Here is a 21,916-nt window from a genome sequence, read left to right as displayed (position 1 = left end):
AAATGAGGATTTTCCTACCAGAAAAACTGTAACCCTTTACACCTAAATGGGCAGATAACACTTTTACTCTCCAGCCTAGTTCAGGCCACTAGACCTCCAAACCGTCCTACTAATTCTCGTCCTAAGTCTTGGCTGAGTTATAATCATTCCTTTGGGCCAAGTACTTAGTTTTCTGCTCAGCCATGGGAGATAAAAATGTTGCCTAGAAAAGGGAGTATACTATCAACAAAGAGTGAAATTTGTTGGAAGAAAGGAGTGGGGCTAATAAAAACAAAACAAACAGGAAAAGTGAAAGCAAGTGTTCTTTTTCATCTCTTATCCACCACCAAAATCAATCTCTATCAAGAAACCCATGGTAAAGGTGATTTGATGAATTCCCCTTAATTGAGTCATTTTTGTCATATTGAAGATTTGCCTAAATTGAAAACACAAATATTCTTTCTACAGTTTTTCCACATCTAAGTCCTAAACATGTATTCGGTCCATCTGTTTTGTGGCTTTTCCCCCACTCTTCAGAGCCTTTCCTACAGGCTCTGAAACTTCCTGCTGAGCTAATGGTTCCATAACGTCTATGCCATTATTGAAGACATTTCCAGAACCTGGACAAAAAACATCAGTGGATCCAATCTGACTATCAATGATCGAAGTTAGTTTCTACCACATAAAACAACTGACGGGGAATCACTAGGCTCTATACATTGCAATGAGTCAGACATTTTTGAAACATTAGGTAATTTCTAAAGTCTTGTCAACAATCAATCTTTCAACCTAAACTTACTAAGCATCTAGTGGGTGCGCAGTACAATACTGATGGGCTCTATTTACAAGGAAATCTGTCATACTACAGGAGTAGCAGCCCATCCAATTTCTGAAATCCAAGTTACCAAACAAATCTTTATGAGGACACATACATATATATATAATAAGCAGTGAACTCCTGAAGCCAAATAATTCTTCAAGTGTTTCTTTCCAAAGAATTTTTTTTTCTTTCTTTTTTGTTCCGTTAGTTCTGACTACTTGAATGTTAAGGAATTATTCTATTGCTAAAATAATTCGTTTTTCCAAAGAAAATCAGGAGAATAAAAGCAAAATTGTGATCTTTATTGTTGTTTCAAAAAAGTCACAGTAATTCAGAAAGCCTTACAAATCAAAGAATTACAGCTTTCCCTTTCTACCACATACTTTAGTATACGCACAAATATTATAATAATATCCCTACGCATTAACAATAATTTATAATGGCTAGAAATTCATTTCTCTTTTAATTGTTTTAAAAGTATTATCACGATTGAAAAGTAAAATTTATTCAAGTGAAAGGAGCATTGGACCATGAAAATTTGAAGAGGAAATTAGTTTAGGACATACACTTCATCTAAAATAGAAACCTCTTCCCAAATTTTGGTCCCTTCTTCTTGCAGTTCACAGTCAGGTGACAATCTTAAGGATTTATTAACTGAGCAATACCAGTAAAGAAGGAATTGTATTTGAATTTCATGTGCATAAGGTAGTTGAAAGTCTCCAAGTTTAGAGGAAGTACTTTGATTTTCAATTAAAGAGTTCAGACTTGAATTCTAAAGCAAAACAAAGGCTAGAATACTTCAGGAATACCTGGCCTTCCTAGAACTCTTCCAGGATTCATATTTCACTAATACTGTATCCGAAGATATATTCCTCCTTGCAACTTTCTCCTCACCTCCCTTTGACAACAACAGTACCCCCTGATTTTTGTCCTAAAACTATGGACTTCCTTCTCAAGTTGCTTTAGTTAACACTTCTTTACCTATCTTTTAAATATTTGTTTCTCCCAGACTTCTATCTTCAGCCATAATTATGCCTCATTTTACTCTCTCTCTCTATTAATCTCAAACATTCCATGGCTTCAGGTTTTTCTTATACCCCAAATCTGAATCTACTAACAAGATCACTCTTTTGAAGTTTGGATAAATTCACATCTCCAACTGGATGTCTCATGGCATCTCAGTTCACTGTGTCCAAAATATAATCTGTTATCTTTTCACCAAAACTGCTCATTCTCACATATTTCACGTCTTAGTTAAAGGTATTAAAATTAACTCGGAAGAGTTGTGGTATTCATTCAAAATTTACACTTGGAAATACAAATGTACTGAATTCATGAATCTAGTCAGCTGGTCAACAATTATTAATTGAGTTGATTACTATGACCAGATACTATGCCAGGTGCTGGGGAATAGAGATATAAGCAAGAAAGACAAAGTACCTTCCCTCAGGAAGATTAGTTCAATGGAGAAAACAACCATTAAATAGTTATAATTAATTTTTTACATTAATTACAATTGTAATGACAAAGGGAAAAATAACCTGTCCAATCACCGAAAGCAGAAAACTTGAAGATATCTTCAATAGTTTTCTTTCCTTTACACTCAACTTCTAATTAGTGCCCAGATCTTATAAGCTCCATCTTTGAAATCCTTTTGATATATATCTTCCTCTCCATCATTACTATCTTGCTTATTTCTGGGCTTCATCATCTCTTTCCTTTAACTGGCCTCTTTGACTGTAACGTTTCCTCTTTATGTTCCAGTCATGACACTGTTATCTTTCTAGTATAGCTGTAATGGTATCACAGTCTTCCTGAAAACAATTTATGAATCCTATTGAGTATGAAGAATAAAGCCCAGATCCATGTTTTTCATGGTTCTCACTGTCCAGCCGAACCTCACTTGCCTTTCCAAACTTATTACATCCCTCTTAATCCCTTGCACCCTGGTCTCCAGCTGTATCACACCCGCATTCTCTCAGAACTTCCTTTTCAAATACTCGATCTCAGAAAAATAAAACTGGCTGGAAGGCATTGGATTCCTGGTCCGAGTTAGGATTCTTGAGGCCAGGCAAAATCATGCCAGGAAAACTCCATTTTCTTGACACAATAGGTCAAGGAGAGGGATAGTTACTAAAAGCAGTGTACTTCGAGAGTGCCAGGTCAGAGTAAGAGTACATAGCTCAAAGTCAGGTCAGTTACCCGAAATGAACACAATGCCAACCAGAATATGAAGAATAAAACCAGATAGGACAAAGGTTGTAGAACAAAAAGTATCTGAGACAGACAATGGGGAAATGAAACCAGAGGTATTAAGTTCAAAGCTAAGGATAGAGATCATCAATGGATTTTGCAAAATCTGGTTCTCACAGTTGCCAATATTAGTATTGGCAATTTATTCTTCAAGATTGCTCTACATGAAAACTGTCTGTCACCAAACCCGTTCTGTTTCTTAGCTAATCCTTTTCTCCATCTTGTTCCCAGAGTCTTTTGCATATGCTGCCATTATAACAATCGGCATACTCAATCACAATTAGTTGCTTACAGGTCTGTTTACTCAGTTAAAATATGAACAGCATGAGATAAGAACTATGTCTTATTCATTCTTTCATCCTCAATGGGAAGACATTTTAAGTCTGTTAAATTAATGAATAAATATAATGAAGTTATGAGTGAACAAATGAGGATGGTAGTCCTAATTTAATGGTACCTAATTAAGTACAAATATCTCCTGTTAGAAATTGACTTCAGGAGTTTGTTGCTTTTGATTGTAGAATAATGTGGATACAGAAGGAGAAAAATACTTTTTCTTGGCTTTAAAGAAATCGGAAGTGCACGTTAAAAAGATATATTCACATAGCTCAAGAAAGGTGCAAGTAAATATAGTTAGAAAATTATCACAATGTCAATATGATGCCGTTCAATACCGTCTTGTTTTGCTTTGCTTTGAAATAGTTATGTCCTAGCGAGGGAATGGTACAACACACATTCCACTAGCTGGTTTATTCCTAAGCACTAATGGCTTAGTTGCTAAAGCCATCCTTCCCCCAGTATTCCTAGCATGAAATGTAAAACATGAACACTTGTGATATACAAATAAAATGTATGCTATGTGGCCATTCACTTACTGATGAGAGAAATTCTTGCTTACTAAAGCCCTGATACTAGAAGTATAAGTATAAATACAGTTCATAAATTGTTTCATAAAATAAATTTTATTTTATAAATAAAATTAATTCTTCTCTACTTTAACTAATAACCAATTTAACCAAATACGTGCATCTCTTAAATAATAACTTTTATCTACTTATTTCGAATTCTTCTTGAGAACATACAAAATGAAATTTTATAATCTTTAGGGCACATAATTCAATGCCAACTACTCTTTGGAAATATAATATGAATTTGATAACACTAAGAAATAAATAGGTTGGTTTGATGACCTCAACAGCCCCTTGCAGATAAATTATTTTATATTAAAGAATTATTTTATATTAAGGAAAATTATTATTTTATATTAAAGAAATAGAGACAATAGGATATAGTGGAACAAGAATTTCACAATGAAGGATATCAATATGGCTATATGCCAAGTTAGCAAACCTGCCCTTAAACTACATAGCCATCTCCCAGCAATAATTAGCAGTCAGCACCCTTATTTTCTACACAAACTATGCTCTCAGTCTTTTAGCTGGACCCATGCCAAATGTCTTAGGGAATCTAACCTTGCTTCTTCCTCTCTCTTTTTTTTTTTTTTTTAAAGATTTTATTTATTTATTCGACAGAGATAGAGACAGCCAGCGAGAGAGGGAACACAAGCAGGGGGAGTGGGAGAGGAAGAAGCAGGCTCATAGCGGAGGAGCCTGATGTGGGACTCGATCCCGGAACGCCGGGATCACGCCCTGAGTCAAAGGCAGGCGCTTAACCGCTGTGCCACCCAGGCGCCCCTTGCTTCTTCCTCTCTTGAATCTGCAACTGCTACTGCTCCTCTGGTTACCCTCCCAAGCTACTATCTCTATTTGGCCTTCAGATCTGGATCCCATAGCATGCCAACCTGATTCAACTTGCCAGGAAAGACTCTACTCTCTGCCAAGCTATGTGCCCAGCTCTACTACCAAATTTGGCTTTACCTGTCCAAGAGGGAAATATGCAGGATAACTTGTCAAGAGTCACGGATCAGGTAGGATGGAGACCCATGTGTCTAAAATATGATACAGTGTGATGTCACAGAAAATCAACAGAACTCAGAGCTGAAGGATAGATCTGAGTCCTAACTCTGCCTTTAATGGCTAAGGAAATGAACTTGGACAAAAGGTTGAACTATATGACATACAAGGAGCTCTCCCAATTCAATACTGTTTATTACAAAAAATTTGCATCACATACAAAAGTATAAAACCATTAAAATGCTCTTCAGCTAGCTCTAGAACTGTGAACATTGGCCAATCTTGTCTCATCCACTCCCCCATGAATACATTTTTCCCCAAAAGCAAACTCTGGGTATCAATGTTTCAACTGAAAACTTCATTGTTATATATTAATAACACAAATCCATCACTATTATCACATCTAACAAAGTTAACACTAATTCCATAAAATCACCTAATGCCCGATCCATGTTTAAATTGCCTAGATTGAACACCTAAAAACCAAACAATCTAAATAAAAAACAGGCAGAGGACCTGAATAGACATTCTTCCAAAGATGGCCAACAGACACATGAAAAGATACTCAATATCACTTATCATCAGGGATACGCAAATCAAAACCACAATGAGATACTACCTTACACCTATCAGAATGGTTAAAATCAAAAAGACAAGAAATAACAACTGTTGGCGAGGATGCATAGACAAAGGAACCCCCATACACTGTTGGAGTTACAGCCTCTGTGGAAACGGTATGGAGGTTTCTCAAAAAATTAAAATACAGAAATACCATATGATTTAACAATTCCACGACTAGGTAATTATCCAAAGAAAATGAAGACACTCATTTGAAAGGATCTATGCACCCCCATGTTTACTGCAGCATTATTTATGACAGCCAAGATAAGGAAGCAACCCAGGTGTCCATCAGAAGACAAATGGATAAGAAAGATGTTAGACACACAACACACAAGCACTGGCATATTATGCAGCCATACAAAAAGATGAGACCGTGCTACGTGCAACAACACGAATGGACCTAAGGGGTGTTAGGCTAAGTGAGGTAAGTCAGACTGAAGAAGGCAAATACCATATGATTTCACTTACATGTGGAATCTCAAAAAAAAAAAAAATGAATAAATAAAAACAGAATAAGATTTATAAAGAACAAATTGATGGCTGTCAGAGGGGAGGGGAAGAAAGATGATGGGCAAAATGGATGGAGGGAGAGGGAGATACAGGCTTCTACCTATAGAATGTATAAGTCCTGGGAATAAAAGGCACAGCATAGAGTATACAGTCACTGACACTGTAATAGGCTTGTATGGTGACAGATGGTAGCTACGTTTGTGGTGAGCACAGCATCATGTATAAACTTGTCAAATTGCTACTGTACACCTGAAACTTATGTAACATTCCATGTCAACTATATTCAACTAAAAAAATATCCTAGATTGTCACAAAATTGTCTTTTAAATTTTTTTATAGTTTGTTTTTCCTAAATAGGATTCGACTAAGAACGATATGTTCTATAACATTTTCTATTACATAATAAGGGAGAAAGCCTCTAATAGGCATTAACTTGTTAATTTCTGTGATTTGGTATGAAACTGAGGACTTTACTCCATTCAACACAAACCTCTAGACCTGTGCTTTTCAATATAATAGCCGCTAGCCACATTTAAATCAATTAAAATTAAGTAACACTAATAATTCAGTTTCTCACTCATACTAGCCACATTTCGAGTGCCCAATAGCCACCTGTGGCTAGTGGCTACCATACTGGATGGCAAAGATACAGACTATTTCTCCCATTAGTAAGCAAATAGTCATATGATACACATTTTACATCATTGCAGGGAACTCTATTGGGTTCTGCTGCTCTTGAATCTAAAGAGAAGATATACCTATGCACCAGTCAGACTATCTCTCACTTCACAGAACCTAGAAAACAAGTCTCACTGTAAACCTAATGTACAGAATCCCTGATGGCTCATGAGAGCCATCCAAGCCCAACTAGATCGTTTCTCACCCAGGCTCTTTAGTTGTGGCTTCTCAAATAGACTGAACAGCACAACACAAACGACAAATGGCCTACGCCCTCAAGGTTCATTTGTAACTTGTTTTGAACTTGAAACCATTTTCTTCAGGTTCCAAGGCTACCCTTAAAATCCCAATTAACTCAAAACACGGCTGAAATTTTATACAATGAATAGTAGGGAAAAAAGACTATTACCGCTATTGTGGACCAGCCTGGAAACCAAATAATTATGCATAATGTAATTTCTGCATGTAAAAGTGCTCTTCAGGGTAGAGAAGAAGAGAAAAGAGTGTCATTAGGAACATGTCCACTTCTTCCACAGTGAGGAAGTAGCAACGTTGAAAGACATTTTATTTGGGAAGAACCCTCCCCAGGCTGAGGTAAAGCGGACAGTCATATACATGGGATATTTGTAAATGAGGCTTTATAAATAAAAATCACACATTCCAACAAAGGTAATTCTTTATAACTTATTTGAACTAAGCAATATAAAGGCTTTGCCTGATTATTCCCTCCTACATCACAGTCTCAAAAGATAATTTCATATGATGTAGGGTTGGCATAGCTCTTTCCAATCTTAACAAGGATAGAAATCAGAGACTAAAGAGATTATTAGATTTGACTATAATTATTTTGTTAATTATCTACGCCAAAAAACACTACAAACCAAGTTAAAATACAAAAAAACTAGGCAAAATACTTGTAACATCCACAGCAAAGTGCTAACATCCTTAATAAAGAATCTCAAACCAGTAAGAAGTGAGTACCTTCACAGCAAAATGGACACAGAATAAGCAATTTATGAAGGAAGAAATATAAATGGCTAAATAAGCAGAAAAATTTTCTAACTTCACTGATAAACCAAGAAATACAATTCAAAACAAAGAGATATTTTTTTATTCCTATCAAACAAGCAAAAAGAAAAATGTAATTTTAATTGGTAATCTCAAGCACTCACTCTTAGAGAGAGACTTGCTAGAGAGAGCACAACTAATGGCACCTCGAAGGTACAACCCGTGTTTTTCTCAGCCCCCAAGACAGAATGAATACAATATACTTGAAGTAAGTCTTCACCCCTTTAAAAATGCAAAATGCATCACATAAATGGAAAATATCATTCTCAATAGTTATGGTGGAAAATTTTATAAGGGAATGGGCATGAAAAACTAAAAAACTTTAATTTTTATGTAATATTACTTTATCTCTATTATATTTCACATTAAGGCATTTTAAAGCCTTTTTAGTGTGCTAGTCTGCATCTTCTCTGCAAAGCTTCTTGGCATTGACTCATTAAGTATTCTTCATCTGATTCAAGGCAAAATATGCTTCTGATCAAATATGCACTCACATGCTCTTTGGCAAGCTACAAACCAAATTAGAAAAATCATAAATCTGGTGCTAAATGTTCTGGAGGGATGGTATATGCTATACCTTCCTTATCAGAAAAGCACACATATGGATTGCAATATGTCAACAAACTGCGTCTGTGACTTTTCTCACTCCTAATTTTAAAAATCATAGAAAGATCAATAAAATAAACTATATTACTATATTTGGATTAATAACTAACAAACCTATCTCCTTACTTCTCAAATGGAAATCATTCAAAATTACTTTGAAAGACACTTGAAATGTACTTGAAATGTACATTTTAATAACTATATCTGCATAAAAGTTAAAAATAAATACATTTGGTATCCCAAGGCTGGTACCAATTTTAATATCACTAACCGCTTATACATATGGTTCTCCAAAGAAAGTTTGCTGTTAAATAGCCTACAAAATCGTTCTGTCACTTTGAATATGCCCCTTCATTTAAGAAAACCTTCAGTTTCCCTATTTATGTCAACAAAATGACATAACAAAAATGATCGTCACTAACCTTTATCCATATATGCAAATGTGCATATTCATGCCAGTTTTGTCACTTCACATGAAAATCATTTTTAAAGTTTTTTTAATAATTATGGCACTTGTGTCCAATACGCAGGTACACAGTAAACAAAATTCTTTGCAGTTCATAAGGAATCAGGGTCTAAAAATATGATTCTGTATATGATCACCTAGTAAAATGAACAAAGACTGAATTTCGCAAAATGAAGCTTAGGTATACAATTACCCTATAAAAGAATAAGTCTTTCTATTTAAGTAATAAAATGCATTAATCAAAATTCTACTATATATAAGACTGAATATCAAAAATTACTTTAAAAAATCTAAAATAATCTACTACCATCATTAAAGTATTTATACAAAAGATTCTAAAACTTTTCAAATACATTTCATTAAATAATGGCTAGCAAACACTAATTTTAGAAAATTCATTACAATTATTACTCAGTAAATATTTATTTCAGGAACAGTACGTACACAGTTCTGAGCTACGCACTATGAAGAGCAGAAAGATGTGTAAGATTCTTTCTTGGACTTATCAAGGAAAAAACAATCTAACACCAAGGATAAGACATAAACATCTTAGAATGGAATTTCACAGCTTGAGGGATGTTCAAGTTTATTTAATCCAATGTATGTAACTACTCATGAAAAATCTTGTGTTCTAAAGAGAAAAATGTCTTCCTGATTTCTTAAAAGTTCACCTCTATAGCCTGGGTGGCTCAATCGGTTAAGTGTCCGACTCTTGATTTCGGTTCAGGTCATGATCTCAGGGTTGTGAGATGGCTCCACACTCAGCGAGAACTGGCTTGAGATTTTTTCCCTCCCCCAACTTGTGCACACCTGCATGCATGCTCTCTCCCTCTGTCTAAAATAAATAAACCTTAAAAAAAAGTGTTCACCTTTATGCCTACGTAAAATTATTATAAGTCTTGTCTTCTCCTGAATTATTCCACTTATAAAATGACTCTACACACCCTTCACACACTCTTCTTTTGTAGTATTGATTTTATCCTGAATAAAACACACATACACATACAACAAACATCTACCATCTATTATTTGCTACGAATATTTTACCTGCTACAATTTTTCCTTTAACCTTATTCATATTTTGCTGTTGGTTTTTGTTTCCTTGTGTGTGTGTGTGTGTTTTTCTTTTCGATGCAGAAAAAACTATGGGCCATTTCTCCATGGTTTCCTTTTTCTTTTTTTAAAGATTTTATTTATTTATTTATTTATTTGAGAGAGAGAGAGAGCACATGAGCGGAGGTGGGGGGAGTGGGAGGGCTTGGCAGGGAAGAAGCAGAAAGAGAGGGCGTAAGAATCCGAAGGAGACTCTGTGCTGAGTGTGGAGAACAACACAGGGCTAGATCCCATGATCCCAAGATCAAGACCTGAGACGAAACCAAGAGTCAGACACTTAACCGACTGAGCCACCCAAATGCCCCTTCTTCCCGGTTTCTATCTTGAGGCCATTCTTAGAAAGATTACAGGATCACCAGTGTTTTCACTTACTGGTTATATGGGACATTCAAAAATTTTAACTATTCAGTCCATCTGGGATTTTATTCTTGGGCCTAACTGTGAAATAAAGGTTCAATTTAATCCATTTTCCACATGCTTATAGCATTAAAGTTGAATAGAGGATACAAAAAAAAAATTTTTTTTAAGGGGAAAGAAAAGAAAAAATGGGAATCACACACAAAACCAAGAGCAATTAAGCCAGCATCAGATTTCTCTACAGCAACTTTCAACACCAGAGGACAACTGACCAGTGTTCGAGGGTTCTGAAGGAAAGAAACCATGTCCCAGGAGCAGTCTGCTTAACCAAGATGACAGCATAGGATAAATACAACAAAAGACATTCTCAACATGAAACAGCCACCTATGATACGTTCATAAAGGATTCTACTTAATGATGGAAGCTAGACAACTAAAATATAAATCAAAATTAAAATTCAAGGGTGAAAAAGCCAAGGTAAGAAAAATCATAGTGAGTACTGAATTCCAGTTAATTATATTCCAGTTAAATACAGAACTAGAATTAAACAAATATAGGCCTTAATTACAAAACAGAATGTGAAAGTTATAAAGCTCAAATTAGTAAAAATAATGTGTAATGAACAAAAATAGGGAGAGGACAGGAAGGTAGAGTATATATGCACATTGTTCAAAACAGATCATGTATAAGTTCTGAACAGAAATTTGTATCTTAAAATCATGAATCTAACCTCATGTTTTCCATAATCTCTTTACAGGTCTTACAAAATATATACTATGTCTTGTAGTGAAGTTCCTATTTGGATGTTTTACAATTCTTTTTAAGTGCCTTTTAGTTTCCTTTCCTTTTTATACATTTAAGTAAAAATAAATTTTATCCTTTAGAGAGAAGAGAGAAGGGAGGGAGGAGGAAGTAGAAAGGGAAGGAAGGTGTATTTCTGGCTATCTAATGTATTATGGTAGTTATCTGAGGGGTGATTTTTTAAATTTCTTCTTTGTATTTTAATTTTTTTATAATAAATCTATTATATACAAAGATAATAGTGATTTTTTCTCCGTTATAAAAAATCAAATAAAGTAGACATAAAATAAAGATAAATAACCAAGGTTACAAGGGCATTGTACATCTTTTAGAAACTATAGAATTATGTTTGACCTACAAACAACACACCTGGGTATCAAGGTCATAGTTCATAGATTTTGAGCCAAGATCCTCTGGGATCTTCTAACTTCTCATAAACAGAGTTGTAAGGTAGAAGTTTTTTTGTATTTTAGGACACAAACTAAAGTTCTGTGCATATTTAGGAAGCCTGATCTCCTGAGTAAACAAACCCAATGACCTCTGCTCAGTCCCCATCTTCAACTGTCCCCTGCAATAGCTGACTCTGCTAAGACACCCTCCTCTACACTCCAGACAGAGGCTTCAGTGCCTTGCACACAGCAGCAATGCAAATTTTGTTGATTGACGAATGGGGCATTCTCCTGACTGCTCTCATCTCTGTCAGTGTCTCTGCAGGCTTCTGCCCACGCTTCTTTCTTTCCCTACCCGCCTACATGCAGGCATCCCCCAAGGGTGTTTCTCACTTCACTCCTCTTCTCAGTCTAATTTCCCTGAATTACCTCATCCACTCTCAAACTCTAGCTCTGGCTCCTCTTCTGGGCTCCAAACCTAAAATGGGAAGTATGTGCTAGACATCTCTACAAGGATGCCCTCCAGTATCCTCGATTTGACATGCCAAAGTTGAATTATCTTCCACCTGCCCCTCCTACCCCTGACCCATCTCTCATCCCTCTCGCCAACCAGGATCTCCCCTGACACCTCTAATGCGGGCAGTGGCAACACATTCGGCTTCCTGGTCACAGAGAATGAGAAGCTGGGAGTTGTCTTCAACTCCTTTCTTGTCCTTGTGTCTACTCCTTTTATACCTCCATGTCTCTCACACACATTCCATCCTTCCTGCCCACACTGACATCATCTAATGCAAAAGCAGCACGCTATGATGAAAACAATAGCAGGTCTGGATTGAAAAGACCTAGGATTTGAATACCAGCTTTGCCCTGAATTTGCTTTGAGACCTTGTACACATTGCCTAACATATTTTTAGTACAAATCTTTAAATCACAGGATAACTCTAAAAGATATATATATAGTTTAGAAACAGAATTATTGTATATACTGTATGTGTGTAAATACACACACATACAAGCATAGGTGTCTGTATAAATCACATGCACACACACAAACATGTATGATATGTATACAAATACAAATGAAAGACATTATTATTATTATTATCTAGGCTGTTATAATATCTCATCTGATCTTGGACAAAAATGTTCAATTTTAGGGGTGTATGGGTGGCTCAGTCAGCTGAGCATCCAACTCTTGACTTTGGCTCAGGTCATGATCTCAAGGGTCTTGAGACTGAGCCCCGAGTCAGGCTCTGTGCTGAACGTGGAGCCTGCTTAAGATTCTCTCTCCCTCTCTCTCTGCCCACCCCCCACTCATAAGCGTGTACTTGCTCTCTCTCTCTCAAAAGTAATTTTTAAAAATGCTTAATTTTAATATCTCAGTTCTCCAGGTAACCTTTTACCCTGAATAAAGGATTACTTTATTAAAACATCATTTTTTTTTCCTTTTAATGGTCTGCAACTTCTTCTCCTTTGCCAAAAGAATAAAACCAAAACTCGTTAACATGGATTTCAAAGTGCTCCTTTATCTGACCCCACCTTAGCTTTCTGACCTCATCTGTTACTATGTACCCTCTATCACCCATGTTCTATCAAGGCAAAGCCCTATAATTTCCTTTCCCCAAATACACCCTACATTTATACTGTTTCCTCCAGCCTAGAATTTCCATTTAGGAAACCTCTCCTTCAAAGTCCAATTCAAATATTACCTTCTCAATAATACCTCCACTGATCTTCATCAAGGTAAGTGGCCCATATTTTACCTTATAAATAGAAGGTTCTTTACAATTCTCTCTTCAACTAGATTATAAATTCCTGAAGGACCGAGACAATGGTGTATCCACCTCTGACTCCGTTATTTGTCAAGTCTTCTACACAGTATATTACATGTTTAAGGAACTTGTGTAGAACTGAATTGCACAAACAGACTCCTTTAAGTCTTTTAATATCAAAGAAGAATTAGAAGCATATAGAAAGTTAAAACTATATTATATACTGAAAATGTATATCAATAATTAACTAAATATAGGTAGGTTTTTAAATGAAAATGGTGGGAAAAAGTTTAAACTACATTATTAAGCTTCAAGCTAAACAAAAATATTGTTTGGTGCTCCCTCTGCTGGCTTTGCAGTGGCAAGTTAGGAATGTTGAACAATAACACTACAAAGACGTAAACATAGATTCAGCTCATCTGCTCCCTGTATGTACCTCCTACAAATAACTAGAGGTGACATTTTTAATTGAGTTCATTTGGAAAGAACCCTATCTGCAAAAAAGTTGGTCTAACAAAATTGTTTATAAAGAGACAAAACTGATCTTATAATTTTAGTGGTAATAATTACTGTCAGAATTCCTGTTTATACCTTTTTTGTTTTTTAGTTAAGTCACCAATTTTATGTATAAGCAATTTTAAATTTTAGCTAAAACTACTGAGAAGCAAAGTAGGATGAGATCTTTTGTTTCCAAATTAATCTACAGTTTTTAAAAACTGATGAGGAACGTAAGAGGTTAAATTCTCCCTGTGTTTCTAAACAGAGTTATTCTGAGTACCCTGAAGGCATTTAATTCCAAAACAGGAAGCCACATAGAGGAACACTTGGTTACACTAATGTTATGCAGATCTTTTGGAACATACTTTTCTAAACACTTGCTGAAAGAACCTTTTCTATACTGCACGCTATCACATGAAGTTGGAGAAGGTCCCACGGATACCATAGTGCACTTACTGCTCAAATTGCCCTTTATTACTTCTCTATTTTCCTCCACTTTTCTTACTTTAAATGGTCTTCTGCTTGTTCATAGAAAGAGTGGTAAGAAAATCAGTTTGGGGTCAGGGAATGTTTATTCACACAACACACTTCAGTTGTTTGGGCATATACGTGCATAGGAGCTATGATATGGCTTAGAGGAGTCAATTTAAAAAAAATTATTTAGAACTGATATCTCAGAAAGATTAAGCTAAGACCAGTACGTCACAGTTAAAGGTTAGTGTCTCTTCTCATAAATTTGTGTTTTCTATGCTTTTAAGTGTACTATAAAATCTCTTTAATCTAAAACATGTTAAATGAGATCTCACTGTTGTTGTTGAACAAAGAACAATAGTAAACCATAGGTAAGTGGGCAAAGCGGTGGATTTATGTAATTTAGTGGCATAGATGCTGGAGCTATCTCTGTTCCTAAGCAAATCACTTATCATGGTGGGCTCCATTTCCCAACCTTACAGACTACTAGTGGTCAGCAAATGCTACCTATGATTCTGTGACTAAACAGATGAACTAGATCGTAGGTCCACTTTAAGTTACAAGTATAAGGCAGGAAAAAAAAATGGTGAGCGCATTTTTCACATGCCATTTGATTTCACATGCCATTTCAATACCATCCATGTTTAAAAAGAGCTCTTTTTCTTAGTTCCTATCCTAGTTTATATTCAGTTATGTTTTAAAGAAAGTAAATGATCACTGAGCAATTATCCTTCTGTGTTGGAAATTAAGGTTTCATGCACATTCTTGATTATCCATAAAACTGAAATGCAGTAATATTAAAAGCAGTAATATTAAAAGTCTAGTCAGAAGAAGCCAAATAGAAAAAAGAGTCAATATATTTGGATCTGCTTATGGTTACTTTCAAAGAATTTACAAAAATATTTATTCCATTCTTAACATTTAGGCAGTAAGAATTTTGTTGGAATCAGCTTGAGAATGTCAAAATAGTATTTTTAATCTATTCTGCAGAGCTTGGAAATTATTTTTCCTTAAGAAATTGCCATATGTAGGGGCGCCTGGGTGGCTCAGTTGGTTAAGTGTCTGCCTTTGGCTCAGGTCATGATCCCAGGGTCCTGGGATGGAGCCCCGTGTCTGGGGTGGGCGAGGGGGGAAAACCCTGCTCAGCGGGGAGTGTGCTTCTCCCTCTGCCTCTGCCCTTCCCCCACTCGTGCTCTCTCTGTATCTCTCTCTCAAATAAATAAATAAAAATCTTAAGGAAAAAAAAAAAAAGAAAGAAATTACCATGTGAACAAGAACAAGGGTTTTAGCCATGACAGTATGCTACTGATGGCATTCTTGTGCTGGGATTCACAACGTTTACCCCCAACCTCACTGGGACCGCGGAGATGAGAGACTGGATGGTGACTAGATGCCTCTCAGTTAGGGCCACAGAACACCACCAGCCAGGCCCAGAGGTGGAAGCAGAAGGTCAGAGCACAGAGGGTATTCCCAGGCTCACCGTGACTCTGTCATCCAACGCATGGCAACCTCTAAAATGCTGAGCTACTGTCTTTTGAGCAGGGCTGTCAAATCATTAGATTTGTTTTTGGAAATTCAGCTCATGAATATGTCCTCTAATGTTCAGAGGGCATCCTCACTGAAATGTACAATTACATACATGACTGTAGCAAAGAAACCCTCACATCCCAAAAGATTTAACAGCAATTCATCATACAGTGATTCATTTCACTTTAAATTATTGAATGCTCTATTCAGAAATGATACAACAAGGTTTCAGAGCTGCAAATTAGCTGGCAGTTAGACAATATCTAAAAAAGGCATTCTGAAGTGTGGAAGAAAAATATTCAGAATATGTGATTCATTTTCATTTAACATAATATATATCCAATGTTGAATGAACACAGGAAACTTATGATGTGCTTTGTTGTAAAATGAAAACAGTATCCAATAAAAGTTACGCTTTTTTCATTCCTTATGGTAATCCATTTACCCTATTAGCCAATACCGTGCAGTAAACTACTGAACAATTTCTGAGCATTTCTGTAGAGAAAATTTCATTTCTGAATGAAATTACTGACATTTTCTTAGAAAATGTCAAGGAAGGCCATTTATCAGTCTCCAGCTGTGTTGATGTCACTATGTGTAAGTGTGTGACATCAAATGCTGACATTATTACGTGTTCATCATAATAACTCAGTCCTTTCTAGACTCTATGATGCAGTATGACCTGGTAACAATCAACTCATGTTATGTGATGTTTATTTCGAAATACCTACCTCAATAAATACTAGACATTTTGAAATAAAAATACATATAAACAAAAATAAATTTATATTCTAGATGTTTTCCCCTAGAAAATGAGAAGGAGAAGAAAAGATTTTGTTGATGATCATTCAATATAATTTCACATAGAACTTCAATGATAAGGCTTAAGTTCTGTGTTAAGGACAGGAGGTCTCTAAAGGTATACTTCCTTAGGCCCTTGCTTAAAAGTTAATTTAAGAAAATAATGGTGTAGGGGCGCCTGGGTGGCTCAGCGGTTAAGCGTCTGCCTTCGGCTCAGGGCGTGATCCCGGCGTTATGGGATCGAGCCCCACATCAGGCTCCTCCGCTATGAGCCTGCTTCTTCCTCTCCCACTCCCCCTGCTTGTGTTCCCTCTCTCTCTGGCTGTCTCTATCTCTGTTGAATAAATAAATAAAATCTTTAAAAATAAAAAAAAAAGAAAATAATGGTGTTTAAGAAAAAATTGTTAGTTTTATTTTTTTTAAAGATTTTATTTATTTATTTGAGAGAGAGTATGCAAGTGGGGGTGGGGGGCATCAGGGGGAGGAGCAGAGGGACAGGGACTAGCAGACTCTGAGCTGAGCAGAGAGCCCAATGGCAGGCTCCATCTCACAACCCCAAGCCAATGACCTGAGCTGAAATCAAGAGCTGGATGCGCAACGGACTGAGGAACCCAGGTGCCTCAAAACTTAACTTTAAATTGTTATAACTCTATTTTATCTATTGCCTTTAGTTAATCTCAATATGGCAGCCAAAACTAGTACAGTATCTGGTCAATTTACCTCACTACTTAGTTTGACTGCAAAATCAAATGTTAAATCAGTTTCCTGAATATTATACAGAAAAATAGATTACATGTATTTAATTTTTTATATTGACATTTTGTAATTGTACAAAGTTTGATCCAAAACCAATAGAAAATATTTTAGTATTATCTAAAAAACATATTTTTATTTATTTATTTTTAAATATTTTATTTATTTATTTTAGAGAGAGTGAGCACAAGCAGGGGTAAGGGCAGAGGGAGAGGGAGAGAGAGAATCCCAAACAGACTCCTCGTTGAGCAGGAAGCCTGACGTGGGGCTGGATCTCACCCTGAGCTCACGACCTGAGTTGAAAACAAGAGTTGGACGCTTAACTGACTAAGCCAGCCAGGCACCCCCCTTTGCGTCTGTCTTATTATGTTCAATAATATATTTTTTAGAGGGATTTAAAAAAACAAAAAGAAACAAGAGGCAAAATAAGTCTAAGTGTAGAAATCCGATTAGCATAACCATTGGAGAGCAAGTAGTGACTGAGAGTGTCGAGACGGCATCCTATGGTTCTGGTAATGTTCTGTTTCTTTATGTGGGTATTGGATACATGGGTGTGATCGCTTTGTGAACTCTCATTGAGCTTAAAAAAACAAAAAACCTGTAGGCAGAAGCAATGGGAGAGCCAGTGAAGCTCACTTGGGGCATACATACATACACACACTGTAATTTAGAATAGATTTCTAAAGGAAAGATAAGTCTTTCAGGGAAGAGGGAGACAAGCGGAAAGCAGGACCAGTGAGGGAAGCTGAGAAATGGATCTATTAACATACCAAAGAGGCTGGCAGGTTTATATAAGAGTGAATCCCAATCTCATAAGCACAGCATGAGAAAGCTAAACCAAGAGGTCCATGGGATAAGGGGTGGGACTATGGACTCAATGGCATCCCTGTTATATTAGGACCTCATTTTAGAATGCAAAGAGAATCGTAATTGTTGATCTCTATGTACCAGATACTGTGCTAAAAGCTTTACAAAGAGATCATTTTACATTTTACTAGACCAAGGATACAGAAAGAGCTCAGAAGATGTTTATTGAATTTAATTACCATAATCCTTACATAATAGGTATTATTATCCTTGTCTGCAGATAAAGAACCCAAGGCCTGATGAGTTATTTGTGCAAAGTTTTAGAAAAAGCAAGTAGTGAAAACGTTCATCCTTTTTTTCTTCAGGAGGAGTTGGGAAGAAAGAAGGAAAGAGGCAAAAGTAATCAGTCCTTCCATTTTAATTTAACCCTTCTCCCTGAAAAATAAACCATAATCTTTAGAAGACATAGCTCACGTCAGTTCAACATAGTGCCTATCATATTACGTAAAGATTTCATTTAAGGATCAAGTTAGGATCCCTCAAACTAAACGTTTTCAAACTGCATGTGAGATAAGACCTACAGGCCAAGAAAGAGGAAGACCAAGCCCTGGGATCTAACAGTTGCTTCCACAAAGCAGAGCTGAGCTACCCATGTTTTAGGAAAGGGCATCAGTTACACACTGGTGGGAAGGATAGTCTCCCCAAGAGCTCCCCACAACCCTGTTCTTTTGTGCCTTGCACCACACCATATGAATTCCAGGCTGAAGCAAAATGCTTTCCAGAATTGTTCTCTGTAACTAAAAAGAATAGATATATAGATACAAATGTGCCTATACATGAAGATACAGATACAGAAAGAAATAATCAAAACTATGCCTTGAAAATGTGTATAGGCCAAGTGCGGTCAGTATTTTTATATTTTGGAAAATTCATTCATCTCTAAAAGAGCACAACTTAACAATGTTTATTTACCACTGTATTCTTAATACTTGATTTACTTATTTGGAATCTTGAAAACAAAGTTTCTTTTTGTTTTCTTTTTTTTCTTTTCTTTTCTTTTTTTTTTTTTTTATTAGGCAAAGAACTTTATTAACCTTGTTTCAAACTTTATTCCCAGTCTTCTTCAGCTTATTTAACTGCAAAGAATGAATTGTGTATAAGCAAACACTGAAAAGAGCTCAGTGTCTAAGGGGCTTGGGCTTAAAAATATTAGAGATCTACATTTTATCAGATCCATGAACAAAACTTTTAAAAGCAGTTATGATATAAATTAGCAGCTCCCAGTAACTTCTTCCAGTTTTATCTTCTTCAGAACTTGACTCAATTCAGTTTGCTTCATCCTTGGAAGCTTCATCAAAACTGTCCACAAGATCTGGAACTTCCTCCTCCTCCTCTCCGGTAGCGAGTGGGGCTTTTCCATCCACAGACTGTGCGGCAGAGCTCCAGCCAGTCCTCCTCAGCTAGTCAGACTGTCTGCGCCCGGCTGGTTGAAGATCCTGGGCAGCACTGCCGTCAGCTGCTCTGTCTCAGCATGGCCTGTAATGGTCAAAGTGTTCACGGCCAGCGACGCCTGAACTTTAGGATTACCAAAGTGGATCACTGTTCCTTGGTTCACGAACATACTCACTTCTTCAAAACCAGAGATTCTTTAAGGAGAACTGAAGTTTTTATCATCTGCTGTAGCCGTTCTATGAACCACCTTCTTTCAGTGAGCAGTTCCTTTCCCACCAGTGCGCACTTGTGCTTGCAGTTTGGCGAGTTTCTCCTGGTTCGTGATAATTTCTTTCATCTTGTTGGAACAGACATGGGACCGCATGGGGAACTAGCGTTGGTGCTCAGGGGATGTCCCGCGGACCAGCTGAGATTAGGTGCACACGCACACAGGGACGCAGGATGGCAGCTAAAGACAAAGTTTCTTTTTTATATGACATTTTTCTAATTCGGCAAGCAATAGATTTTCTCCTTTTGTTTCTAACGGAGTAAGCATCCAGTCACTATTGTGTCTAACTTTTTAATATCATCTGTATCAGCCAGAATGAGCACAGGTCTAGAGGTAGTACTAAAGCATTTTCAGCCAACCTCCAATAGACTTATGGTGCAGGCAGGGTACTATAGTTTAAAATTACAAAACTCCTGGGGCGCCTGGGTGGCTCAGTCATTATGCGCCTACCTTTGGCTCAGGGCGTGATCCCAGCGTCCTGGGATCGAGCCCCACATCAGGCTCATCCTCTGGGAGCCTGCTTCTTCCTCTCCCACTCCCCCTGCTTGTGTTCCCCCTCTCACTGGCTGTCTCTCTGTCAAATAAGTAAATAAAATCTTTAAAATAAAATAAAATTACAAAACTCCTAGCTGCAATATGTTAGATCTCTTAATTATAGAATTGTAAATACAAATCCAAAACACTTAATACATCAACATCTTAATATCTTCTGAAGAAATTCTAATACACACCAAAAGAAAATAAAAACCCACCACAAAATGACTGAAGCTATATATTTCATGTGCCACAAATATTAAAATGTATCTGTCTTATAGCTGTATTGAATGAAATTTGGTTCAACCAATTGATCAGTACTTCCTGTAGCAAATTAATAAGAAAATTCATAAGGAACAAAACTTCAAGTACCAGAAAGATTGCTAAGTGTGCAAAGTCATTATGTGTCCACAGAATACTATTTCACTAGTGCCTTCCATTAAAAGAAAATGCTAGGGACGCCTGGGTGGCTCAGTTGGTTAAGCGTCTGCCTTCGGCTAAGGTCATGATCCCAGGGTCCTAGGATAGAGCCCCACATCAAGGTTTCTTGCTCAGTGGAGAGCCTGCTTCTCCCTCTGCCTGCTGCTCCCCCTGCTTGTGTGCTGTCTCTCTCTCTCTGACAAATGAATTAAAAAATCTTTAACCAAAAAAAAAAGAAAGAAAGAAAGAAAGAAAGAAAGAAAGAAAGAAAGAAAGAAAGAAAGAAAGAAAAGAAATTCTACCTTTTAAAAAACATGAAAACAAGACTTGTGTACTAAGTATTCACTTTAAGGGACATTTGTCATTATTGATATACAATAAGTAGAAATCTAATCTTATCAAAATCTCTTAGAAGAAAAGTTAATCAAACTAAAACTCAGCATGGCCTGTGTGTGTATTTATATATATATATATAAATAGTCTTGGCACATAGTATCAGAAGGAACTCTACTCATCATGTCTCTCCCCAAAACATCCCTGATAGGTAATTTTCTAGTTTCTTTTGAGTGTTTAAACACTTACATCAGTATCTCTAAAAAAGTCCATTCAACTTGGGGCACATAAAGCTATTAGGAAATTCTTCTCTATATTTAGTAAAATTTGTCCTTTTTAAGCTTCTACCTACTAGTTTTATTCTGCCTCCATGGCAGCCAGGTGTGGCCAGGAGACTAAGATGTGGCCAATAAAATGTCAGTGAAAATGTCTATGCAAATTCTGGGAAGGCTTCTTAAAAGGGAGAGGTGTGCCTTTCCCCTACATCATACCCATTCTTCTTGCTGTCTGGAATAAGGATGTGACTGCAGGAGCTCCAGTAATTTACCATGAGGTGATCTTGAAGACGGAAATAACCATTCACTGAAGACATCAGAGTTGGAGGTGATCTTGAAGACGGAAATAACCATTCACTGAAGACATCAGAGTTGGAGGTGATCTTGAAGACGGAAATAACCATTCACTGAAGACATCAGGGTTGGAGGT

At 36.6% G+C, this 21,916-nt stretch overlaps 2 protein-coding genes across 9 annotated transcripts in view; both read right to left on the bottom strand.

Annotated features, from left to right (window-relative positions):
- ATG10 (autophagy related 10) overlaps nt 1-21,916 on the bottom strand; it is a 450,669-nt gene that overhangs the window by 164,810 nt on the left and 263,943 nt on the right. The window lies entirely within an intron of this gene.
- Nucleotides 19,287-20,663, bottom strand: LOC113255145 (transcription factor BTF3-like). Its single transcript, XM_057307390.1, is given in 2 exon segments — nt 19,287-19,636; nt 19,639-20,663. Coding segments are annotated over 2 exon segments (294 nt in total). The 5' UTR covers nt 19,826-20,663; the 3' UTR covers nt 19,287-19,529.

Source organism: Ursus arctos, unplaced genomic scaffold (assembly GCF_023065955.2).
Source record: "Ursus arctos isolate Adak ecotype North America unplaced genomic scaffold, UrsArc2.0 scaffold_5, whole genome shotgun sequence".
NCBI lineage: Eukaryota > Metazoa > Chordata > Mammalia > Carnivora > Ursidae > Ursus > Ursus arctos.
This window is presented reverse-complemented; position numbering and strand designations above follow the sequence as displayed.